This window comes from Saccopteryx leptura, chromosome 3 (assembly GCF_036850995.1).
Source record: "Saccopteryx leptura isolate mSacLep1 chromosome 3, mSacLep1_pri_phased_curated, whole genome shotgun sequence".
Taxonomy (NCBI): Eukaryota; Metazoa; Chordata; class Mammalia; order Chiroptera; family Emballonuridae; genus Saccopteryx; species Saccopteryx leptura.
Genome location: NC_089505.1, coordinates 325,359,375 through 325,387,024, shown reverse-complemented (window position 1 = coordinate 325,387,024; position 27,650 = coordinate 325,359,375). Strand labels below are relative to the sequence as shown.

The 27,650-nt window shown below is 38.3% G+C and overlaps 1 protein-coding gene across 2 annotated transcripts in view; it reads left to right on the top strand.

Annotated features, from left to right (window-relative positions):
* SPIDR (scaffold protein involved in DNA repair) overlaps nucleotides 1–27,650 on the top strand; it is a 425,527-nt gene that overhangs the window by 261,249 nt on the left and 136,628 nt on the right. For both annotated transcript variants that reach the window (XM_066379095.1, XM_066379093.1), the window contains 2 exons: nucleotides 1,946–2,141; nucleotides 4,481–4,728. In XM_066379095.1, coding sequence (XP_066235192.1) covers nucleotides 1,946–2,141; nucleotides 4,481–4,728 — 444 coding nt within the window. The remainder of the gene's footprint in view (nucleotides 1–1,945; nucleotides 2,142–4,480; nucleotides 4,729–27,650) is intronic.

The window sequence follows — 27,650 nt, the reverse complement described above, 5'->3', positions numbered from 1 at the left end:
AACCTTATACTTTTTCTCTCCAAATTTTGCTGCTGTCTTTCTATATCTAGAAGTTCCCTTGGGATTCTCAGTTTCCTGAAAAGCCTCAGTTCCAGCCAAGTAGTTCAAACTCTATATGCAGTTTGCCAAAAATCTCCTGGGTTTACTCAGGGACAAAAGGCCAAGAAGCTCAACAGAATTGCTTTTACATATTACACCATTATGGCTGTCTACTACTGATATTTATATATATATATTTTTCTCTTTCCTGCTTTTCTGATCTTTCCTAGTTATTTATAATGGCCATTTATGACTTTCATAAATGACCTTGTTACTACTGCTGGGCAGATTTGAGTTCAGCTCCCTGCTAGGCTTCCACTGACATCTCCCTGGCGGAGAAGGTGCTTTGTTATGTCTTCCACTGACAATACCTGAGGAAAGTTGGGGGGTAGAAGGTGCCCGCAGTAATGCTGGGCAGTGGTGAAAGTCCTGATACTCTGCTAGACCTATTCTGACTCTGCCAGAGGGATAAGGAGAGATGTTTGATTACTAATGTCAGGTAGGGGACAGGGACAGAAGTCCAGCCCCCCCCCCCAATCTCTCCACTGTCATGGTGTATATGTAGTAGGACTCATTATAAGCCTACAGGGATGAAAGCCCCAGCACCCTATCCCATATTCTCTCACACCACCCCAAGTGAGCTATAGAGACTCCTATTACGTGATGAGAGTAGAAGTCTGGGTTCCCCACTCACCCTTTGCTGGTGTGTGTGAAAGTGAGTAATTGTTCTTCTGCGATGTTTGCCTAGAGTAGACCAGTTATTTTCTGAAAGTTTTCTGTCTCACTAGGCTGCCCTTTCCCCCCTTCCCTAGTCCTCTAGCTGAAGAGACTAAGCTTTTGTAAGGGCGTGAGGTTTTTTTTGTTTTTTTTGTCTGTACTCATTACTGTTTCCAAATTTTCAGGTTCTTCAGTTCCAAGTCTAGACTATAAAAGGCAGTGGGAGTGAGGAGAAGGGAGGCTGAGGTGGAGTCCTGTAGCTCCTTCTTTTATTTATTCTTCTTACTCCTGTGTTAACTCTTGATGTGCTGCAATGGGAAGGAAACGGGCCTTTTAATTGTAATGAGAACTTGGCCAAAGGTGAAAGCACAGGATTGCTGATTTACTTTTCATTTGTTCCAGGAACTCACTGCTGTGTTGTTTGTCACGTTCCAAGGACTCTAGGTCCTAGCTGGTCTACCTTCTCTCCACCTTTCAGTGTCCTCTTATATTTAGTTTATATATAATGTCAGGCATTTTAGTTGTACTTAAAGAGAGAAATGAGAGAACGTATGTCTATTCCATCTTCCCAGAAATGTAAGTCATAATTTTTCTTAATGTTAAGCAGCGCTGCCTGTTTTGAGGCATGAGTGTTAGATAACGTCTTCTCAGACCAGATGTCAGAGGAAGCAGGAGAATATGTCTGTTATATTTCCAATCTTCTTTTCTACTTAAATATGAGGCATTTCAGTGACTGTGGTCCATTTGAAAGCATTCTGTTGGCATTTGATGTCAAGTTATTTGAAACATTAGAGCTGTCAGAATAGATGGTTTTATTTGTAAATACCATTTATTTTAATGGGTAACTCCTTGAGCCTGTTGATAGCCTTTGCTCACCCCTTACATTTATCCCTGAGGCATCTTAAGGACATCATCTACCAGAGTAGGAGAAACTGAGGTAGCTCAAGCCCAGGCACTTAGATTGCCTTCTTTCATTAGCTCCTCTCCTGACACAGAGCTTTCACTGAAAACGGAAGAGTAAATCCTTTGACAGCCACTCCTGAGCACATGAGGGCAGCCATCAGTCACCTGGCTTGGTTTTATCTGTTCATTGCAGGCATGTCATTGCTCTTTATATTTCTGATGTAGCAAGAACATGGGGGGAATCCAGCTTTGCAAATAAGTTGTTGTGTTTTTTTTCTCTTTCCAGGCAAAAACTTATTATCCCAGATGGAAGTTCCCCTGTTATTCTGAATACTTATTTTTGTCAGAAAGTTGTTGCCAAAAAAGATTCAAGAACAACACAAGAAGTGCACTGTTGGAACATATGCCTTCCAAGAAGAAACATTACTTTGGCCCAGATGTTTCGATTTAGGAGTCTAACAAATAATTCACCTGAAAGTCAGGTAAAGTCTCACTGGCTTAGATGTTTTATGCTTTGTAATAATATTGGAAAGAGTTATAAGTGAAGATGTTTACCTTTGTTCTTCCTTCACATATTCAGAAAATATATATGCAAGAGCATCTTGTTATTATTGTTATGCCTAAAAAAATCATGCTTCAGTTCAGTAGTGAGATTTTATATTATTTCATCTTTTTAATTATGTACTTTTAATCTTTATTCTAATTTATTAAAATATGAGTATATTTTTTTTCTGTTTTCATAATTGCCTATGATTTTTGTTTAAGGCCGCTTTTGTCATTTTAAAAATTACATTTTTGTTTTTTCACAATATTTATGTACCATGGGATTTAAAAAGAGCTACATAGACTTGAGATTATAAACTAGAAATTGTTTTATGGAATTTTATTGGCCCTGAGCCTTGATCATATGCTGAGATGAATTTAGGGAACCACTAATCTTTCACTTGCGTGGGCATCAAGTGTAATCATGGTCCCCCCCAAGCTCTGGCTCCCAATGCACCTGGACATGTTACTTGAATCAACACTAAATGGAATGCTGAGTCTGACAGACAGCGTAAGGGAACATAGAAAGACAGAAAAGCAACAAACTTATCTTTTTTGCATATTGCAGTCAAGCCAAATCTCCTTTCAACTGTCAAAGGAGTGTCTGGAGGAAATTATGTGAAAAGGAGGGATATCTAATCAATTTAATTGTACCAGATTTAAAATATGGCTCAAAGGATATTACTGCTTCAAATTCATGAGATATATTTTCATCAACAGTTATGAAAAAGCTGCAGTATAGCGTAGTGGTTAAGAATAGGGACTTTGGAATCAGGTGTTCTGGTTCAGTTCTACCTCAGCCACTTTCTTCTACCTGACCTTGAGCAAGATATTCAATTTCTCTGTGTCTCAGTATTCTTATCTGTAAAATGGTGATAATGATATAATCTACTTTTTTGGTTTGTTGGGAAATGAAATATATTTGTTATGTAAGCACAATATGTAAAGAAAAATACCTGGAATGTTGAAAGTACTCTAGAAGTGTTGTTTTCTCATTTTAATATTTAATATTATTATATTAAGCATTTTGGGGGAAGCTACACAAACAGGTAAAGTGCCTAGCCTAAAGGACTACACGTACCAAGTACATAATAATATGGCTTATTTTTTATTAAACCCTAGTCATTCTGTTACTGTACGCAGGTTTGACTGCCTGCCGCAAAATGAAAGCCAAACTCACAAGAGGCAGATGCTGGTGGAAAAGGAAAGAGGTTTATTCATGTGCTGGCCACCTGAGAAGATGGGGGAACTTCTGTCCTCAAAAACCCATCTTCCTATTTGGTGTTGGCAGGGGTTTTTATAATGAGAGAGAAGGCGGGGGAATAAACAAACAGAGGGATTGAAAGGAGTTATAAGTTCTTTGCTAAAGGGGCGACGTGCAAGCCAACACAGTTTGTTATTTAGGGTCAGCAAATCTGGAGCTGGTCAGACTCTGCTTCTTTGGTTATTGCAGGAACTGAAGCTACCAAGTACTTATGAGCTAGAGTTCTTGTTGTCAGTAATAGGTGGCCACACGTCCCTGCAGTATGGTTGTCTGCTTAGCCTTGAGCCAGAATCAGAACTGCAAGCCTCAGTGTTGTGGGAGTGAGGAGATGGGAGGCTGAGGTGGAGTCCCGTAGCCCCTTCTTTTATTTATTCTTCTTGCTTCTGTGTTAACTCTTGATGTGCTGCAATGGGAGGGAAATGGGCCTTTTAATTGTAATGAGAACTTGGCCAAAGGTGAAAGCACAGGATTGCTGATTTACTTTTCATTTGTTACAGAATGCATAACTTTGATCACTAAACTAGTAATATTGAATCACGGTTATTAGAGTAGCAAACTGGATTGTTAGCACATCCTTATTTAGCTCTATACTCTGGTTATTCAAATTATTATCAGTAATACAGAATATTTATTTATTCTTGGTTACAATTTTTTTTATTCTGTTGGGATTATTACCTCATAAAAGATAATTTTTTAAAATTATCATGAGCTATTTTAATAGCAGGGCTTTCTACATGTTTTTAAAGTCCCAAGAAGGTCGGTGTTTCCATTCATAGGAAACACTCTTTGTTGCTTCCATGTTACTCATGCTTACCTTGTCCTCCTTCGTAGTACTAGTTACCTGGCAGACATAGAGGTCCTTGGGTTTTTTGTATTTATAGATTTGTTTTTTATATTTATTTCCCTTTAGTATTCTGCATTTACATCAGAGGATTACCTTAGAATATCATTATTTGTATATAGTGTTCTATCATGAGCCAGACTGAAACTGTTTCACTTGTATGTCTTGGCCAGGTTTTGTGTAAGAATCTCACCACCGTGAGGACAAACTGGACCCACAGGCATGAAGAAGCAAAACAGCACTTGTCATCTCAAGCTTCCCTGAAGGATTCTCTCCTGGATACAGTAGAAAGCCAAGGAGCCTCCACGTGGTCAGGAGTTGAAGTCCCAGTGGTGGTGCAGAGAGTTTACTCCCTTCACTGCAGGTGTCAGCAGGGAGGTGGCTCAGCTGCTCCACCCAGCTCAGACCCACCAAGAGTTCGGTGAGTGACAAGACACAGGCGTAGGGGTGCCTAGAGTTACTTAGAGAAGGGAGAAGTTCTTACAGGAGCAGTTTCTTGGTTGCATTCACTATATGCATGGGTTGTTTTTTGTCTTTTTTTTTTTTCTTGTATCAAAATTTTGGACTACGGTATAACAAAAAATTCTATTTACTTATATAAAATGTCCTACTACCCGGGTTCGATTCCCGGCCAGGGCACATAGGAGAAGCACCCATTTGCTTCTCCACCCCACCCCTCCTTCCTCTCTGTCTCTCTCTTCCCCTCCCGCAGCCAAGGCTCCATTGGAGCAAAGATGGCCCGGGCGCTGGGGATGGCTCCTTGGCCTCTGCCCCAGGCGCTGGAGTGGCTCTGGTCGCGGCAGAGCGACGCCCCGGAGGGGCAGAGCATCGCCCCCTGGTGGGCAGAGCGGTAGCCCCTGGTGGGCGTGCCGGGTGGATCCCGGTCGGGCACATGCGGGAGTCTGTCTGACTGTTTCTCCCCGTTTCCAGCTTCGAAAAAAAAAAAAAAAAAAAAAAAAAGTCCTACTAAAATAATACTTGCACTTACCCTTAATGGTTCGTGTAATTGCTAGTAATATAAGAAATACTGATATTTTTGTAGAAAAGCCGATTTACCCTTAATGGTTCATGTAATTGCAAGTAATATAAGAAATACTGCTATTTTTGTAGAAAAGCCAAGATGTGGTTACCACACCTAAAAAAAACACTCACTGCTTTATCTATCAAGTTTACATTTCATAAAAACCTGAGTAAGTATATGGCAGTTAGTAAATCTGTAAATTAGCCTTTCAGAGAGTACTGTTTTATCTATATCAGCACTACCTAATATAGCTTTCTGCAATGATATAAATGTTGTATATCTGTTCGATCCAATGAGGGTAGCCACTGACTACATATGTTTATTGAGCATTTGAGATATGGCTAATGGGACTGAAGAACTAAATTTTAAATTTTGTTTTTGTTATTTATTGATTTCAGAGAGAGAAAAGTAGAGAGAAAGAGAAACATTGATTTGTTCTGATTATTTATGCATTAATTGGCTGATTCTTGTATGTTTATATATGCTCTGACAGAGATAGAACGTACAATCTTGGCATATAAGGACGATGCTCTAACCAACTGAGCTACTCGATCAGGGCCAAATTTTATTTATTTTTATTTAATTTTAATTAACTTATTTTAAGCAGCTTCCTGTAGCTAGTTGCTACTCTGTTGGACAGTGCAACTAAAGGAATGCATACATGAACAAGGGCCAAATACGTGATTCAGAGTATTTTGCTCATATGAATTAAGAGAATGATGTCTTCTTTTCTACTCAGATTTAGGTTTTTCCCAGCTCTACCTTTTCTCTAATAGCAATAGGCACATTGTTGACAGAAGAGTTTATTTATGTCAGAGTCTTGGCATAAATAACCATTTGAGGTTGTCTATTTTAAGTTGCCCTTGAGCAGTAATAGTGATTTACAACAAAACAAATTAAAAGTATAGATACCAGTTCATCAATAATTTTTTCTGTTACTCTTAATAAGAAGATATGTTACAGAAATCGTAATTAATAACCATTCTATATTAACGGTGCATTCTGATGCTATTCAGAAGGAGTGACAGCAAACACTTATGTGTTAATGATGAATCCTCTTTAGCGAATGGCACTCAAAAAGTCTCTTAGCTGTGGAGTTAGAGAATATTTATTTTGGATTATAGAGAAATCTTATTTTTGTTTTGTTTGGGACATGTATGTGTGTGAAATGCATTATATCAGTTTTAATGTTTCCACAAATGCACTATAGATCAGTCTTGTACTCTGACATAAAATCTGTGGTAAATCTAAATAGAATTATCTGGGGCACTTAAAGATGAGATATAGGTTTAATTTTGCTTTGCATTTTACGGTGCATATCCAGCGTTAGGTTTGGAGAAGGTAATACTGAGTTCGCTAGGCAGTAGGATCTTGGTAAAGCTTTCCCAGACCCAGTACACTGACTACGTACTCTAAGGCAAAGGCAGTGGCAGGGGCTGAGTCACAATGATGAGAAGGCAAAATAAAACTGACAGTAAGATTGCTTCCTGCCTGACAGGTGGTGGCACAGTGGATAGAGCATTGACCTGGGAAGCTGAGGAACCAGGTTTGAAAACTCGAGGTTGCTGGCTTGAGCATGGGCTCATAGACATGACCCCATGGTCACTGGCTTGAGCCCAAAATCACTGGCTTGAGCAAGGGGTCACTCGCTTGGGTGAAGCCCCCCCCTCCCGGGTCAAGGCACATATGAGAAAGCAATCAGTGAACAACTGAAGTGCCACAACTACTAGTTTATGCTTTTCATTTCTCTCCCTTCCTGTCTCTGTGTGTGTGTGTGTGTATGTGTGTGTGTGTGTGTGTCTCTCTCTCTCACACACACACACACACACACACACACGTGTTTTTAGGTTTCAACATCTTTTAATAAAAATATTATAGAATCATGGAATCTTATTGTTGAATTGGCCCCTAAATACCAGTTGCAAATTATTGATTTGTTAGTTTAGTCTCAGCTGCAGCAAGTTTGAAATTCTATGGTGGCAGACGTATTGCTCTGCCACAGCCCATTTATGTTATATGCAGTTCTCATTCCCAGTTCTCTCTTATCTGGAGCCTAAATCAATCATCCTGGGTCTTCTAGCCTTTGGAATTGATGCTTCCTCTTGGGGTCATGCATACTCATATCTGTTTTAATACATGGCAGCTTTTTGTTTGTTTGTTTTTTGTGATAGAGACATAGAGTGAGACAGGGAGAGGGACAGATAGGGTCAGACCGACAGGAAGGGAGAGAGATGAGAAGCATCAATTCTTCATTGCAGCACCTTAGTTGTTCATTGATTGCTTTCTCATATGTGCCTTGACCGGAGGGCTACAGCAGACCAAGTGACCCCTTGCTCAAGCCAACAACTTTGGGCTCAAGCTGGTGAGCCTTGTTCAAACCAGATGAGCCCATGCTCAAGCTGGCGACCTCGGGGTTTCGAACCTGGGTCCTCCATGTCCCAGTCCGATGCTCTATCCTCTGCTCTACCACTGGTCAGGCACGGCAGCTTTGAATATGTATGTTATATACATGATACCTAGTTCTCATCATATCCTAGTTGTTCTCATTAATTAAAACCTCTAAAGTTATTGGTGAGCTTCTCTGTCTCTGCTTTTGGAGCTTTTTTTTGTCCCAAATAAAGCACCTTGTATTTATATTTATCTTTTGATCTTTTTTCAGATTCAGTCCAAAATCCAGTTCTTTGTTTTAATCTTAATTCTGTCATCTAAAAATTATTTCTCCCCACTTTTTTAAAGACTTTTTTAGAGCGATTTTATTTTTATTTATTTATTTTTTATTGATTGATTTTAGCTAGAGGAAGAGGGAGAGAGGCAGACATACAGACAAACAGAAACATCAATCTGTTTCTGTACATGCCTTGACTGGGGATCCAACCAGCAATCTCTGTGCTTCAAGACAAAGCTGTAACCCAGGGGTCGGGAACCTTTTTGGCTGAGAGAGCCATGAACGCCACATATTTTAAAATGGAATTCCGTGAGAGCCATACGACCTGTGTACGTTACTCATTATCCAATAAAAATTTGGTGTTGTCCCGGAGGACAGCTGTGATTGGCTCCAGCTACACGCAACCAAGAACATGAGCGGTATAATACATGAGAATGTTTTATATTTTTAACAGTTTTTTTATTAAAGATTTGTCTGCGAGCCAGATACAGCCATCAGAAGAGCCACATCTGGCTCGCGAGCCATAGGTTCCCGACCCCTGCTGTAACCAATCAAACTACATGGCCAAGGCATAGAGCTCATTTGAGGAAGGCACAGAGGTTTCCCATATCCTTCTTTCCTACACATGCATAAGTTTCTCCCATTACCAACAGCATTCACCAGACGGTACATTTTACCAAGGGTGAACCTACACTGACACATCAGTCACCAAAGTCCATGGTTTACATTAGGGTTCATTCTTAGTACATATTGTATATTCTAAGAATTTAGACAAAAGTATAATGACATATATTCATTGTTTTGATACCATACAGAGCATTTTCACTGCTTTAAAACTCTATATTCTGCCTATTCAGGTCCTCTGCCCCACCCTGACAACTACTGATCTTTTTACTGTCTTCATAGTTTTGCATTGTCCAGAATTATAGTTGGAATCATATAATATGTAGCCTTTTCAGATTTGCTTCTTTCACTTAGTCATGTGCATTTAAAGTTCCTCTATGTCAGCGGTTCTCAACCTGTGGGTCGCGACCCACAGGTTGAGAACCACTGCTTCCAGGTTTGGTTAATTATGAATAAAGAGCTGCTATAGACTTTCGTGTACAGGTTTTTGCTAATATTTTATTGTGGATTTTTGAGTCTATGTTGAACAGACATAGTGGTTTGTAGTTTTTCTTTTAATATTTTGTCTGATGTTGGTATTAGGTTAATGCTGGCAATAGAATAAAATAGGTAGTATTCATTTATCCTCTGAAAGAGATTGTTTGATCAAGTTTACCATTGAACCTATCTCTTTTGGAAGATTATTAATTATTCATTTACTTTATTTAATAGCTTGTAGGAATAGAATTGTCAGTAGTGTTCTTTTAATATCCTTTTAACTTCTATGGGATTTGTAGTGATGCCCCCTTTTCATTTTTGAGATATATACATATTTAGCGAGAGACAGACACAGATAGGAAGGGAAAGAGATGAGAAGCGTCAACTCGCAGTTGCAACACCTTACTTGTTCATTGATTGCTTTCTCACATGTGCCTTGACCACAGGGTTCCAGCCAAGCCAGTAACCCCTCCTGAAGCCAGCAACCTAGAGCTCCAAGTCAGCAACCTTGGGCTTCAAGCCAACAACCATGAGGTCATGGCTGTGATCCCACAGTCAAGGCAGCAACCCCGTGCTCAAGCTGAGGTTGAGTGCTGGTGAGACCTCACTCAAGCCTGATGAGCCCACATTGAAGCGGGTGACCTTGGGATTTTGAACCTGCATCCTCAGTGTTGGAACACTGACGCTCTATCCACTACTTCACCTCCTAATCAAGACAATTTTTAAGTTGTCTTGTTTATTTGTTTGTTTGTTTTTTCGTTTTCAAGTGAGAGGAGGAGCGATAGACAGATTCCCACATGCACCCAGACCGGGATCCACCCAGCAACCCTTGTCTGGGGCTGATGCTCTGCCCATCTGGGGCCATGCTCGCAACCGATCTATTTTTAGCACCCAGGCCGTTTTGCTCAAACCAATTGAGCCACGGCTATACGAGGGGCAGAGAGAGAGAAGAGGGATGGGGAAGGGTAGAGAAACAGACGGTCACTTGTCCTGTGTGCCCGGACCAGAAATTAAACCTGGGACATTCACACGCCAGACCAATGCTGTACACTGAGCCAACTGGCCAGGACCAGGCCATTTATTTATCAATAATTTGTATTTTCTCCCCCCCCCTTTTTTTTTTGGTGGGGGGTTTCGCCTGGCTCGAGGCTCATAGATTTTATTGATCTTTTCAAAGTACCAATTTTTTGGTTTCATTGATTTTTCTCTTTTGATTTCATTTTTACTATTTTTTAATTACAGTTAACATTCAGTTTATTTTCTGTTTTAAATTTTGATTTTTGCTCTAATCCTTATTATTTCTTTTTTTACTCTGGATTTAGTTTGATCTTTTTCTAGTTTCTAAAGGTGCAACATTTACCAATTTTAGGTTATTCTTCTATAATATATGCATTCAATAGTATAAATTTCCTTTTAAGCACTGTTTTTGCTGCAGACCACACCTTTTGGTAAGTTGTGTTTCCACTTTAGTTTAATTTTTTTTAAATTTTATTTCTCTTGAGATTTCTTCTATGAACCATGTATTCTTTCAGTGTTAATTCTCTAATCTCTTTTTATTTTGGAATTTTCTAGTTATCTTTCTGTTATTAAATTCTAGTTTGATTCCACTGAGAGCAAACATAGTATAGCTTCTATTCTTTTAAATTTGTTAAGATGTGTTTTATGGCCCAGACTGAGGTCTATCTTAGTGAATATTCCATGTAAGCTTTAGAAAAATGTGTAATCAATCCTTGTTGGATGAAGCAGTCTATAGATATCAGGTATATTTATTTGATTGATAGAGTAGTTAAGTTCAACTATGTTCTTGCTGATTTTCTGCCTGCTGGATCTCTTCATTTCTGATAAAATGGGTGTTGGATCTCCAGCTCTGATAGTGGATTTATCCATGTCTCCTTGCAGTTCTACCTGTTGTTGTCTCATGTAGTTTGATGCTATGTTAGACACACACAGTAAGAATAATTATGTCTTCTTGGAGAATTATCATTATGTAATGTCCTTCTTTATTCCTGGTAACTTCTCTTAGCTTTGAAATCTGCTATCGGTAATTAAAATAGCTTCTGCTTTCTTTTGATTACTGTTAGCACGGCATTTTGTGATATTCTGTTATTATATTACCATAACTATATTATTAGGTTAGCATGGCACAGTGGTACCCATTTATCAGTAAAAGATACATTCTAAGACCTCCCAGTAGATGCCTAAACCTGAAGACAGTGCCGGATCATACATATATGTTTCCTATCCATGTCTTCCACTACAAATTTAATGCCTTTTTCATCATAACTAATCATGCATTGTGGCTGTAACTTTTTCAGGTTGAGTAGAAACAACAAAACTAATGCAAATTTCTTTTTTCTTCTTTACAATTTCACGGCTAGAAAATGAATTCTTACTGTAGATTTTAGCAATCTCAGCATATAATTATTTTCTTATTTAATTGAGAACCTTCGCCTTTTCACTTAAGGGAAACACTTTACAGCTTCTCTTTGGCCAGCATCACTATTCTTGCTCTTGAGGCTATTACAAAGTAAAATAAGGGTTACCTGAACTCAGTACACTGATACTGTGACAAACAATCTCATAGTTATGACAGCTACTAAGTGGTTCACAGGAGAGTAGCCCATGTAGGTAGAATACCCTGAACAAAGAGATGATTCCAGTCCTGGCCTGGCTGGAGCAGGCTGAAGCAAGATTATCACACTACTCAGAATCACGCACAATTTAAACTTATGAACTATTTCAAAATTTTCTGTTCAATATTTCTGGACCGAGCGAGGTTGACCAGGGCTAACTAAAACCATGGAAACTGAAACAAGTGGGAACTATCCATATTTTTCTCCATCCTTTTAATCTATATGTGCCTTTATATTTAAAGTGAATTTCTTATAAACAACATATAGTATGGTCATATTTTTTGATCACTCTGACAATCTGTCTTTTAATTGGTACATTTAGACCATTGACATTAAAAGTGATTAGCAATTAGGTTATCTACCACATTCATTACTGTTTTCTACTGTCGCCCTTGTTCTTTGTTACTTTTTATTTTTAAGTGAAAGGGGAGATAGTGAGACAGATTCCCACAGGCACCCTGACCAGGATCCACCCGGCAACCCCCATCTTGGGCTGATGTTCAAATCAACTGAGCCATTTTTAGTGCCTGAGACTGATACACTTGGACCACCTGAGCCATCCTCAGTACCTGGCCAACATTCAAACCAATTGAGCTATTGGCTGTGGGAGGGGATGAGGAAGAGAAGGGGCAGTGGGATAGGAAGAGAAGCAGATGGTCACTTTTGTGATTTTTTTTAAATTCATTTTAGAGAGGAGAGGGAGAGACAGAGAGGAAAGACAGAGAGAGAGAAGGGGGGGAGGAGCTGGAAGCATCAACTCTCATATGTGCCTTGACCAGGCAAGCCCAGGGTTTCGAACCGGCGACCTCAGCATTTCCAGGTCGACGCTTTATCCACTGCACCACCACAGGTCAGGCTGCTTTTGTGATTTTAATTGAGCATTTTATATGATTCAATTTTCTCTCTTTCCTTAACATATCAGCAGGACTTTTTAAAACTTTTTATATTGATTGCCCTAGAATTTATAGTATACATTTATAACTAACTCAAGTTCACTTTCAGATAACAGTGACAACTCCATGCGTAGTACGAATACTGTACATTAACAAAATAATTCTAATTCATCTTTCCCATTAGTTGTATCACTAGTGTTATTTATTTTGCTTATATATAAGCATACATAGGCACATAATTACACACATATGTGTAAGATACATACATAAGGAGACAATCTAATATATTGTTGCTGTTTTATTTTGAACAACTTATCTGTTAGATGAATTAAGAACTAAAATCAAAGTTTTTATTTTGCCTTCACTCCCTAGCTCTTCGTTTCTTTATATTGTTCTGAATTTCTGACCTATGCTATTTTCCTTCTCTCTAAAGAACTTCTTTTACCATTTCTTGCAAAGCAGTTCTACTGACAACAAATTCCCCAAATTTTCTTTCTCTGAGAAACTCTTTATTTCTCCTCCACTTCTGAAGGTTAATTTCACCAAGTACAAACTACTAGCTTGATGGAGGTTTTTTCTCAACACTTTAAATATTTCATTCCACTGTCTTCCTGTTTACGTGGTTTCTGACAAGAAGTCAAATGTAACTCTTAGCTGTTCTTTCATAGGTGAGGTGTTTTTTCCCTCTGGATTCTTTCAGTACTTTTTATCTTTCTTTTTTTGTACTTTGAAAATGATATGACTAGGTGTAGGGTTTGGTTTGTGGGGCTTTTTTTGTTTTGTTTTGTTTTTTATTTATCCTGTTTGGTGTTCTCTGAGCGTCTTGGATCTGTGGTGTGGTATCGAACATTAATTTGAATGTTGTGCCCCCGCTGAATGTGGAAACAAAGGTGATGACAGGATACCCTGGTGGATTGTTTCTTGCATAGGCAAATGGAAGTACCAGACTGGAGTCCTGGGGAGTGGTGGTAATGACATATGAATTACCACCTGTACTATAGGTCATTGTCTCAGGCACAGTGTCAGCACAGCATATCCAAGGCAAAACCTCTTTCATACAGCAGAATAGTTCCTAACACTTCAACACATTCAGTAAAATGAAAAAATGCCAGAGCAAGTCCCTAAATTTTCAGTTGATGCTGCAAGTAACCTCATACATTAAAAGGCTGAGTTATTAACAAATCAACACACAATAAGTGCTGGCGAGGGTGTGGAGAAAGGGGAACCCCCTCTGCAATGCTGGTGGGAATGCAGATTTGTGCGGTCACTGTGGAAAATAGTATGGAGTTTTCTCAAAAAATTAAAAATGGAAGTGCTGTTTGACCCAGCTATCCCACTTTTAGGAATATATCCTAAGAATACCAAATCACTGATTCAAAAGAAGATATGCATGCCCACGTTTATTGCAGCATTGTTTAAAATAGCCACGATCTGGGAACAGCCCAAGTGTCCGTCAGTGGACAAGCGGAATAAAAAGCTATGGTACAGATAGATACAAAATGGAATACTACATGGCCATGTAAAAGAAGGAAATCTTACCTTTTGCGATGTTATGGATGGACCTGGAGATTATTATGCTAAGTGAACTAAGCCAGGCAGATAAAGACAAATATCATATGATGTCACTTAAATGTGGAATCTAATGAACAAAGTGAATTGAGGAACAGAATAGAGGCAGAGGCGGGGTCACAGGGACCAGAGAAACAGCTAGCTGTCAAAGGGAAGGGGGATGAGGGGATGGGATCAGAGAAGGTGAAGGGATTAGTGAAATTATATATACATAACACATAGATACAGATAACAGGACAGCAAGTCCCAGAGGGAAGGGGGAGGAAGTTGGGAGGGAGCAAAGGGGGCACAGTGGGGGACAAGGGGGTGGGGGTGAGGAAGTTATATTAAGTGGAACACTTGAATCCATGTCAACACAATAAATTAAAATTAATAAAAAATTTTAAAAAATGATATTATGAAATAACCCAGGCACTCTGTCCATTTTAGTCTTGGTCATGTTCTTTATGCCCCCAAGAAGTGTAGTCTGAGATGGTAGGCTAAGGATTTTCTGAGCTTTAGACCATTCATCTATGAGATGAAATGATGGGAGAAAGTTACTATGGTACCTTCTAGCACTAATTAAAAGTCTGGATTTTTTTTTTTATTACTGTGTACAGAATTCAAATAGTGATCATTTTTTTAATCAGAAGATTGCTTATCTTAGAATGTAAGTGATTTAAATTATTTACATTTAAGGATTTAGAATATCTGAATGTATAAATTTATCTGAGATATAATGATACATTTTCATAACAGAAACTTAAGTGTGTGTGTGTGTGTGTGTGTGTGTGTGTACATGCGTGTGTGTGCACTTAAGAAATTGCTGAAAGTATTCTAGCTTTGCTTTTGAAAATTTTCTGTTAGAGAACTAAATCCAAAATGGGCTGGAAAATTGGCTTTGTATACTAATAGATCCTGTGATTACTACCCTTCCCCCACCTCAGTGCTCAGCGAGTCCCTGCACACGCTGTTCAGTAAACAACTTCAGAGAACCAGCCTTCCTCCCCTCTCCAGTTCATTCACAGAGTGTTTGGAAAGGGCTGTCTTGTGCGGCTTTGATTTACTAGCCTAAGTGGAATGGAGAGTTAGTATTTGTGTTTTCTTTAGTTCTTTTTATAGGATTGAACCAGCTGTAGCTGGTTAACATTAGGCTGGGCTACCTGTTAATGTACAGGTCTCTTAAACAGGGTAAAGGGCTTCTGATGGAAACAGATTTTGTTACTCATGACTCAGTTTACCTGAACTGAATGTATTATGGGAGATGATTTAAAATGCTCTGTTAAAATACAGGAACTCCCTGTGTGCTGGTCAGGTTTATCTTTGAAAACAAACAAGGGAGTAAAAATATAAGTAGCTTCCCCTATTAAACTAGCCGTCCTTCCCAGATCATGCTTCCTTGAGTGACTTTTTCAAAGAGAGCTATATTTTTCCATCTGTGTTTTAAAAATTATGACAAAATTGTTTTTCTTTTAGCCACAGCAAAGAATCATCTTTTAGGGCAATGATTTTCAACCATTGTGCCACTAGAATTTTTAAAATGTGCTACCCTGGCCAGGTAGCTCAGTTGGTTAGAGCATTGTCCAGATACGTCAAGGTTGCAGGTTCCATCCCTCGTCAGGCACATATAGGAATTAACCGGGCGCTGGCCAGTTAGCTCAGTAGGGTGGCGCATCGTTGGAAATACCACCGAGTCAGGGCACATACAGGAAGCAAATGATGAATGCACAACTAAATGGACCAAAAATGAATACTTTTCTCTCTCACTTTTTCTTCCTTTCTATCTCTCTAAAATCAGTCAATAAAAACAAAAAATCAACCAATGAGTGTATAAAAAAGTGGAACAACAAATCTGTGTTTCTCTCTCTCTCTCCCTTCCTTTCTAAACCAATAAATAAATTTTCTAAATTTTAAACAAACATACAATACCTGACTTTTTAGCCAGGGACACTGACTTATTTTTCCTTAGATTGTCATAAAAGAAAATGACAGCACCCAAAACAACAATAGCCTTCCCATGTGAATGAATCAAAATTCTGTTTTGTTTTTGTCAGATCAGAAAAAAAATCTTATATTTTTTGCCATGCTACAGAATTTTAGTAATTAGTTTATGTGTGCCATGAGATGAAAAAGGTTGAAAATCTGTTATCGAAGATAGAAAATAATTTACCCAATTATTTATCAGTAAGTTAAACAGAACTGTTGATATTGCTATAGCATTTCATAGGTTGAACTCTGACTAAAAGCAAATTTAACTTTTTAAAAATCTTTGATAACTAGATAGAAATGAATGTATGTATTAGAAAAATGGAATTGGGAAATGAAAAACATTTGGATTCATGATTGTTGCTCTGTGTTTCCTTTTGTACCACATCAGGATCCACTTCGTATCCAGTGGTCTGTTGGTACTATTTTATTTTTATTTATTTATTTAGTTTTTGATAAGAGGATGTTTAGTGGGTTATCAAGGCATTTAGATGTTGTCTACCTGATGCATCCATTGTAGATTTCCCATCAAATCTTTTTAGTCCCATCAAAGTATTCATTCAAGTTTTGATATAAATATTGCATAGATAATTGGAAGTTACAAAACAGCGATTTCAAGAATTCTTATTTTCCTGATGTACTCTTATGATAAAAATCTTGGTTTCTTTGGAACACATACTGGGGTAAACTGGAGAAGAACTAGTGACATCCATATTGGGGCTTAGAAAAATATTTAACCATATATTAATAATATTCAATCGAATATTAAATCATACTCTTTATGTAATGTACTGTGATAACAAATTTAAAATATTAGGGGATGCATTAAGTATTTAATTTTTAAAACTCCTTGATAACTTTTTTTTTAATTTTAAGAATGTTGATTGGATTCTTTTGTGTCTTGTTTGGGGATTAAAGGATAAACCAATTTACCCAGTATTCTGATGTAGCCAAAAATTTGTAGGACTCGGCTACTTCCTGGATCAGTCTCATCAGAAATTAAGAAATACGTCCTCTTGCCTGGCCAGATGGTGGTGCAGTGGATAGAGCATCAGACTGGGATGTGGAGGACCCAGGTTCAAGGCCCTGAGGTCGCCAGCTTGAGCACGGGTTCCTGTGGTTTGAGCAAGGCTCACCAGCTTGAACCCAAGGTCGCTGGCTTGAGCAAGGGGTCACTTAGTCTGCTTGTAACCCCCTGGTAAAGGCACGTATGAGAAAGCAATTGATGAACAACTAAGGTGCCACAACAAAGAATTGATACTTCTCATTTCTCTCCCTTCCTGTCTGTGTGTCCCTCTCTCTGTCTCTCTCTGTCTCTGTCACACACACACACACACACACACACACACACACACACACACACAAAATATATATATATATTATATATCTCCTCTTTTTAAACTTAACTTTCAAAAGTTAGTATAGGCCTTCAAAAGTGCTAAATGATTAGGTTATGAAAATATAAAGATTAAGATTCTTCCTTAGGCCCTGGCCGATTGGCTCAGCAGTAGAGTGTTAGCCTAGCATGTGGAAGTCCCAGGTTCAATTCTGGCCAGGGCACACAGAAGAAGCAACCATCTATTTCTCCCCCCCTCCCCTCTCTCCATCTCTTTCTCTCTCTCTCTCTTCCTCTCTCTCTCTCTCTTCTCTCCTCCTGCAGCCATGGCTGGAATGCTTCCAGCAAAGTCGACCACAGGCGCTAAGGATGATGGCTCATGGCCTCCGTCTCAGGTGCTAAAATAGCTTGGTTGCTGAGCTACGGAGCTGCGGCCCAGCTGGACAGAGTATCACCTGGTAAGGGTTTGCCAGGTGGATCCTAGTTGGGGTAGCAGGAGTCTGTCTCTGCCTCCCCGTTTCTCAGTTAAAAAAAATTCTTTGGTTGGCTCAGCTGTAGAGCGTTGGCCTGGTGTGTGGAAGTCCTGAGTTCGATTTTCAGTCAGGGCACACACGGGAAGCACCCATCTGTTTCTCCACCCTTCCCCCTCTCCTTTCTCTCCCTCTCTCTCTTTGCCTCCCACAGCTGAGGCTCCATGGGAGCAAAGTTGGCCCAGGCGCTGAGGATGGCTTCATGGCTTCCCCCTCAGGCACTAGAATGACTGGCTGCAGCAGAACAACACCCCAGATGGGCCTAGCATCGCCCCCTGGTGGGCATGCCAGGTGGATCCCCATCGGGCACTTAGGGGAGTCTGTCTGCCCTCCCCTGGCCCCCCCATCCACTTCTCCCTTGGCGGGGGGAATTCTTCCTTTAACAGTCATCTCTCACAAGATCTCAGCCTAGGTAGGTCCCTTGAGAAAAAACTGTCCTTGATTCTTACTCATACTTTCTTTTTCCCCAGAATAGGGTATGATAGTATTAGAGTTTTAGTAATTACATGTGTTATGGTAATATGGACTCAGCTGTCATACACCTCACAGGATTGTTTAGGGAATTAAATGAGGTAACAAAGATAAGATTCCTGGTCTTAATTTTCTTTTTATTTATATAGACCAGGTTTTAGCAAACACAATGTTATAGTCTTGATAGGCCATACGACAGTTTCTGTTACAGTTACCCAACTGTAAATAGATGAGCATGGCTGTGTTGCAGTAAACCTTTATTTACAAAGACAGTTGGCAAGCAGAATTTGGCCCAAAGGCCACAGTTTGCCAACTTGTGGTCCCTATAAATAGGTAAATTTCTTTATGTCTTCTATTTCCTATGAAGGGTAAAAGACTTTGCAGCTACTGTTTACATTTCCAACTTCCCACATGGCACATCAAACTACCACTTGAAGGTATAAGTACATGCTTACGCATTTTTTAACAGTGTACATATAGAAAAGAATGTGTAAAATTATTGTGCTTAATGTATAAATATATTAATTTTCAGATAAATGTCACGTGATAAAATGATGGGACATTTGGAAATGTTAGGATTTCTCTAAATACTTTGTCTTTCAAATATGTTGAATTAAAAATGATACAAGTAGCATAACACATTTATGAACCAAAGAAGGGTAAAATTAAAACTTTTACCCAGGTAGGACTTATTGTTCACAAGTGAGGGAAAGAACCATAGGAAAAATAGAAAGCACACAATGAAAAGTGTGGGTAGCATAAAAATATGGATGAAAGCAATGCTTGATGTAAATTATGAGAAAAGCAACTGGAGGAGTGTGGGAAATAATCAAGGATTTGTAATTCAAGTCTAGATTCTGGTGCCAGCTCTGGTACCCTACCGGGTTTTATGACCTTGGGCAACTTAACTGTTCTGAGGTTTAGTTTCCTCAGTATTAAGTAGAGAGAATAATATACTTTACATATCTCTTTAACAGTATAAAACAAAGTATAAAGTGCTTTGAGAGCTTTCAGTTGCTATGAAATATCATTATTGATTGTACATATGACACACTCACCTTGATCCAAGGGCAACTTGGAGATGCCTTCTGATATGTGCTTTTCCAAGTCAATGGAACTTAAGAGGACATGTAGTTAGCTACACATTAATGTTGGCTTACATATGCAACCTTTAGAGACACATAAAGAAAGAAATGACTAATTTCTTATTTAACAAATGTCACTTATCCTAGGACTGCCCTCTACTTTGGATGAACCTTTGTGGCTGATTTGACATGACGTCCTTATTCACATGTGATGTAGATCAAATCTATTTATTGTGTCCTGTTGACTGAAAAAAAGTAAAACAGCTATAACCACTGAAAGGAAGTCACAATGCCAGAGTCGTACTTAATCCAAGACAGTGAGATCTGCAGGCTCCAATAGCAAGGATGTAATCAACCCCAGGGGAGAGGACAGTAGAGAAGGAAAGAGGGACTCAATAGTAGAGAAGGAAGAGAGCCGTGAAGAAACTAAGGTACACCTGAGGAGAGTGCCCACATCTCCCACTGCTCACAAACTGCGGATGGTCTTAAAGGCACTGTGTGGTGGAGGGGCATTCTGAGCCGCATTGTGCTTCCAAGTCTCTGCTCTTCTCTGGGACAGCCCTCTTTCTCTGCACAAGTGGATAAGAACCCCCTGGACCTGGCTTGTGACTGTTCCACAGTCTTATTACAATGGGGAGAATAAAGGTCACATTCTTTGGCTTAAGAAAAATCTGTATTAGGATCAGTTTCCAACAGTTCTTGAATATAAGAATTTAGGCTTTTGTTTATAATCACATGAATTTTACTTCTTAGTGATTGCATGTTTCATGTGTTAATTAATGAATTTTTAAAATCACACAAATATTACTGCATATTTTTAAACTAAAAAGAAAGGTACTGAATTTGTGTATTGACATAATAAATATATCAGGACAAATGTTGAAAGAGCAAACTTGTATCTGAAAAACATACTTAGATTTTGTTTAAACGTAAAAAAAAAGAATGAAGAGTTGATGAAGAATCTTTGACTTCAAAGAATCAATATACAGTTTTCATTTATAATTGTAGTTTATTTTCTGAAAGGCCAGTGATATACAGCTCCTTGATTTATATAAAATTTACACTGTGACAAACCAAGCCTTTCTAATTACAGAGTCCAGAATTCAGCCATTACCTCTGGATGATCTGACAAAACTGAAGGGCCAACTGTTTTATTGTTTTAGATTAGTTAAGTGATGAGAACCACGAGCGTTTACAGTATTATTTTTAAATTGGCCCTGTGAGATTTTAAGACAGAACTGAATGTACTGCCAGATATTTTTGCAGGAGTCACAGATGTAGAAGAGAATTTTGCACACACTCACCCCCTCCACAGCACCCAAATGGAACATATTTTGAGTTAAACCTTTGGAATGAACTATTCCTTTTTTTTAATGCCAGGGGTAGGAGACATTTTTCACCACTTTTTTCATTATATACCATAAATATTTACATTTTAATTCAGCTATGGCATGTTCTTTACTGTGATTGACTCTACTGATTGTGAAATACTAAATTGAATGGCCATCCCATTTTTTTTAAACAAACAGTGAAGTTTTGCCTACTCTGAAATTTGAGAATTAACACATGGTAGTCAAGCATGGGCTAGGCTTGGCAAAACTCAAAATACAAGCAACATTGCTCAACATTACACTCTTTCACTGTTTATGCTCACAGCTTATCATGTGCATGAAATAATGTGACCATTTAAGCATTGGCCTGGTCCGTTAATATTTTTAGTATAATTTTAAATGATAAAAGCAGTATAGTGACATCTATAGAAAGTTTAAAAATTTACACAAATAAAAAAAATATTCTAATTGCACTCTTAATATAAGCATTTTTTCTATACTATCTTATTGGGATTTTTTAAAAATAATTCCTGTAAGTTGAAATCATGATACATTTCATTCTTAGCCCAGAGAATGTCCCCAAACTATAATGATCTTTACTACCACTGTACAGTTTCAATTTACTCAAGGAGCAAAAGAAGGGGCTTTGGTTGGGAACCTACCATATGCCAAGTGTTTGTGTTTTTGTTAAGGCATTAATGAATTAAAGCTTCCATGCAGTACCTGCTGGTGGCACTCTGCACAGCAGGAATGAAAAGGCCAGCACCTCAAAGAGGTGGTTGTGAGTTTTTTCATTGCTCAGAGCAGTCTGCTGAAATGTCAGGAGTCTGAAGGCTCATCTCAGGCTGAGCTAGAACTCGAAACCAGGTTTGTCTGACTCAAAACATTTAAAGCCAACAAGCGCACAAAGTCATTTCCTTTGATAAATGTTAGCAGTCAAATTATTTCACATTCTGTAGCTCAGTAGAGCAATGACCATTTAGGATCACTGTCATAGTACCAGAATGGTTATTCTCACTCACTAATGGAAACCTGTCCTGGTACAGGTAATAGAAAAAAATACAAGTATTATTTTTATTTCAAATATGAGCAATTACTGTCAGCCTCACCTTCATGAACTTGCTATTGAAACAGGTATCTATAATCAGTTATTTGAAAAATTAACAGTAATAACATATCTTAATGTCTGAAAAACATTTTTAACCAAAAAGTTGTTTATTTGATAATCAGAGTATTACTTAGACTCTGATGAAGAAAGGAAGAATTATTGATCATTTCATTGTCGCCTCTTGCTTTTTCTGGCTGTTTGGGTAGCAATGAAAGGAATATTTTGTTTCATATTCATTTTGAAATATCCCCTAATTTTTGTGAGCAGAGTGTGTGTGTGTGTGTGTGTGTGTGTGTGTGTGTGTGTGTGTGTGTAATGAGTGGGATAACAGAACCAACAGGGCCATGTAGATGAATGAATGTGACACCCATTGTTGTTATACCTCTATGCCATACTACTTGATATATATAAGATGATACAGAAAGATTTGTCTTTTCCTTTGTAAGAGTAGACATTGATAGGATTTTTTTTAAAAGGTATAAACATGTCAATAAGTAGATCTCAAACATGAAGTAAGGAAGAAAAGTAAAAAGAAGGAAGAAAAATCACTTCTAGTCAGAGATCACTATAGATCTATTATTCATATATTTTTAAAAATGTGTTACCACTTACATCAAATCCAGAACAGAGGCCCTGGCCAGTTGGCTCAGTGGTAGAGCGTCGGCCTGGCGTGCAGAAGTCCCGGGTTCAATTCCCGGCCAGGGCACACAGGAGAAGCGCCCATCTGCTTCTCCAGCCCTCCCCCTCTCCTTCCTCTCTGTCTCTCTCTTCCCCTCCCGCAGCCAAGGCTCCATTAGAGCAAAGATGGCCCGGGCACTGGGGATGGCTCTATGGCCTCTGCCTCGGGTGCTAGAATGGCTCTGGTCGCAACAGAGTGACGCCCCGGATGGGCAGAGCATCGGCCCCTGGTGGGCGTGCCGGGTGGATCCCGGTCACGCGCATGCGGGAGTCTGTCTGACTGCCTCCCCGTTTCCAGCTTCAGAAAAATACAAAAAAATAAAAATAAAATAAAAAATCCAGAACAGAGAAAGTAGATTGAGTCTGTGTATGTCCTTTTCTACCTCAGATATGTGGACAAATCTTTACCTTCCTGAGCAGTGAGTGAAAGCAATTCACACAGTGCCAAAGAGGGACGTGGCTGGGAAAGTCCATCACTGTTCTTTGTTAAGAAACATCTTCTGGTTCTAAATCTCTGCTAGTATTACAGATGTTTAAAATTGCTTTATAACCAGCCTGACCAGGCGGTGGCGCAGTGGATAGAGCGTTGGACTGGGATGCTGAGGACCCAGGTTCGAGACCCCAAGGTCGCCAGCTTGAACGCGTGCTCATCTGGTTTGAGCAAAAAGCTCACTAGCTTGGACCCAGGGTCACTGACTCAAGCAAGGGGTTATCCGGTCTGCTGAAGGCCTATGGTCAAGGCACATATGAGAAAGCAATAAATGAACAACTAAGGTGCCGCAATGCGGAACGAAAAACTAATGATTGATGCTTCTCATCTCTCCATTCCTGTCTGTCCCTGTCTATCCCTCTTTCTGACTCTCTCTCTGTCTCTGTAAAAAATAAATAAATAAATAAATAAAACTAGTTTAAAATTGCTTTATGACCAAATCAAAGTTTTAATCAAAAAATGCTAATTAGGCCTGACCTATAGTGGTGTACTGGATAAAGCATTGACCTGGAACACTGAGGTTGCTGGTTCAAAACCCTACACTTACCTGGTCAAGCATAGAGTTGATGCTTCCTGTTCCTCCCCCCTTTCTCTCTCTTTCTCTCTCCTCTTTAAAATGAGTAAATAAATAAAAATTTTAAAAAGTTAAAAAAACTATTAAAAAATGCTAGTTAGATAGATGTTCACTTTGAATCTCACTATTCCTTGTACCTTTTTGGTAGGTGTATTTATGGTGGAAAATCGTAATTTTAATTACTGTACGACTCTGAGCCCCATAGGCTTATTTTGGTAGTGAATGTTATAACAGTATTCAGCAAAGTTTTAAATATTGTGGGTTTTTTTCTTTTTTGGTTTAAATTTTTATTAAGATAATTACTTGTGTGTGTGTGTGTGTGTGTGTGTGTGTGTTTAGTTTTATGCAATTTTATTACATACATAGATAGGTTGTGTGGGCAACCAGAATCAAGATACTGAATAGTTGCAACACTAAAGTGATTCTTTCTGCTGCCTTTTATAACCACACCAACTTCTCTCCTGCTCCACATTTCTCTAAAACAGTGGTCCTAACCCCGGGACCGTGGACCAGTACCGGTCCGTGGGCCATTTGGTACTGGTCTGCAGAGAAAGAATAAATAACTTACATTATTTTCGTTTTATTTATATTTAAGTCTGAACGATGTTTTATTTTTTAAAAATGACCAGATTCCCTCTGCTACATCCGTCTAAGACTCACTCTTGACACTTGTCTCAGTCACGTGATACATTTATCTGTCCCACACTAAAGGCTGGTCCATGAAAATATTTTATGACATTAAACCGATCCGTGGCCCAAAAAAGGTTGGGGACCACTGCTCTAAAAGTACTTCTCCCTTCCCACCTTCCTGCTCAAGCCCCTGGGAACCACTATTCTGTTCTCCATTAGAGATTTTTTTTTTCCTTTCAAGGACATTATGTAAAATTTTATAAATATATAGCATAACTTTTTGAGATTTTTTTTTCACTCAGCATAATTCCCTAGAAATTGATCCAAATTATTGCATGTAGCAAGAGTTTTTTCCTTTTTTATTGCCAAGTAGTATTCCATGGTATAGATATACCAGTGTTTGACTTAATATTTCACTGTTAGAGGATTTCAGTTTTTGGCTATTATTGATATGAATAAAGCTACTCAGAACATTCATGTATAGGTTTTTTGTGGACATAGATTTTCATTTTTCTGGGATAAATGTCCAAGAGTGCATGTTCAGTTTAATAAGAAAGTGCCAAACTTTCCAGAGTGGCTGTACCATCTTACATTCCCACCAACAATATATGAGTGACCCTGTTTCCACATCAGTATTTGATGTTTTCAGTATTTTTTATTTAGCCACTCTGGTGTCTTTATATTGAGTTTTAAACTAAAAGTTTAGATTTTTAGTAGTTTTTGCTTTTTCCCACTTTGGGGCATATCTCATGAGAATAACAGTTCTGCCTGTGATTGCACAGTGGATAGAGTGTTGGCCTGAAATGCTGAGGTCACAGGTTCAAGACCGTGGGCTTTCTAGGTCAAGGCACATACAAGAAGCAATCAATGAACAACTGAAGTGAATCAACTACGAGTTGATACTTCTCGCTACATACCCCCCCCCCCGTAAAATTAGTAAATAAAACCTTTTTTTAAAAAAAATAAATAAATAAAAATTAAGGAAGATTACCTATGTGAGGGTGGGAGAAAGCAAGTCCAGGGTTGGATTACGAGATTATGTGATGGTTTTTTTAAGGTGGTTATGCCTACAAGGGATATTCTGGCATTTCAAAGGTGTGTTAACCTAGATGCACAAGAAAAATGGATGGGGTTTACTTTAAAACTTTTCTCTAAAAAAATTATAGGCCTTGGCATGACTACCCAGCATGACCTGCACAGTTAGGTATTTATGATTTATTACAGCACCTCTTTTCTGTCCATAAGGTGCTTTAAAAAAATCTGAGTTTGTCTTTCTGTAGGTCCCAATGAACTATAAACTTAATCAATATAAGAAATATGTTTCATTCTGGTTTGCATCTGTAGCATAGATAGCAGGTCCTAGCACAGAACAGACACTCTGTTGAAGAGAAAAGGGAGGGGGGACAGAGAGTGCTTTTTACTAAATGCATTCATCATCACTGTCAGTTAATATTTAATATGTACATTCAGGTTTATGGCAATATTAAGACTTGAATAAAGGACAGTGAACTTAAAGTAAAAATAATCTCATCTAATCTGGATTCTTAGCTACATCCTAGATGCAGCTAAAAACAAAGAAAAAAAGAACTTTTCTAAATACAAAAGTAAGAGAGAAAACTGCGTATTTTAATTTACTGTATCTTTCCAAAGAAAAACCCCCACTTTCTGTACCCTGAAATCAGCATAGTTGTTCATTAAAGTCACTACTCTCTGAGCATCATGCCACGGCATGAGCTAGAGGAGAGTCAAACTGCCTACCCCAAAATCTGTGCTAGCAAGACCATCTCTTCCTAGTTACCTTTCAAAAACATTTTGTCAACAAGATCGTTGCCTATTTTCTACTCTGCAGCTTCCTAGCCCCACAGAAATGAGGTAATGGAATATTAAATAGCTGGAGGAAAAATTTCACCATCCAAGTGGATAACTAACTAGTTTCTAGGGAATCTCTTATATTTCTGGCTGTAAAGATTAAACACCTTGCCCCAGGAAAGCTAAAAACTTTCCTTGAGAGTAAAACTTTACTTGAGAGTGAGACTCTAAAGCCTGCTCTGTTACCAGTTAAAAGAACTGTGGGACAGCTATAAGCAACCATAGAGTATATAATATCCAGATTACCCTAAGAAGATATTAATTAGGGTGAATGTGCCTCTGATTTTTGGGAGGGAATAGGAAGCTAACACGCTCATTCACTTCCCAGCCCAGTGGGTAAAAAATAGGACATACTTGTTGCCTTTCTGAGTAACTTTGGACAAGACAACCCATCCACAAAGGGAACTGTTTTCCTATGTGTGAGGTATTTAATCAGAAAATCATTCTAAGCAATTGGAGAATTCTATACTAAGAAATGAAATGAAGTTTTAAATTGTAGCAATTTGTAAACGTGTACTAGTGACAAAATAGTAATATCACCATTATAGCCAAGAAAACTATTATCCCATATGTAGTACACTTTAAACTTATACAGTGCTGTATGTCAATTATATCTCAATAAAGCTGAAAAGAATAAATAAGATAGAAAAGTATTTTTCTTTCCCAGTGTACTACTGATTAACAGATCTTGAACCCTTTGAGTAGTGAGTTTTTTTCATGCTCGCTAAACCCTAGGAGTGAGGTTATTTTTTTCCCCAAAAAAATCAAATTAGTTATAGTTGCAGTTTTATTAACTTAAAATCATGTTTGTTTGATACCAATTTATGGAAACAAGAAGAACACACATTTGCCTTTTTTTAATGTTGCCTTACACATTTTTAAAATAAATCAATCATACTCTGGACGGTCATTAGGCACGAGGACATACATGACTGTTCATACTACTCAAAGGGTTAACTGGAGCTTCAGCTTTAAAGTTAGGGGTCCCGGAATCTACAGACATTTGTCATTATGTACATAGACTGAAATAATGTCTTACACAGATATGTACTACTTTTTGAAAGTATATAGATATGATTTTTTTAAATTTAAGTTTCTACTTTTTTTACATTTTCTTAAATTTTTACCTAATGTAATTATTCTGTTTCAGGATATCACATTACATTTAATAGACATGTCTCCATAGTCTCCTCTTAGCTATGACAGTTTCTCAGACTTCACTTGGTTTTTTTGTGTGTTTGTTGTGTTTTTTTATTGGTTGATATGCTTTTTTTTAAATTTAGACAATTAAATTTAACAGGGTAACATTGGTCAACCAGAGTACATAGATTTAGAGAAAGCATCTCCACATCATTTGGACAGTCGATTATTCTGTATTCCCATCACCCAAAGTC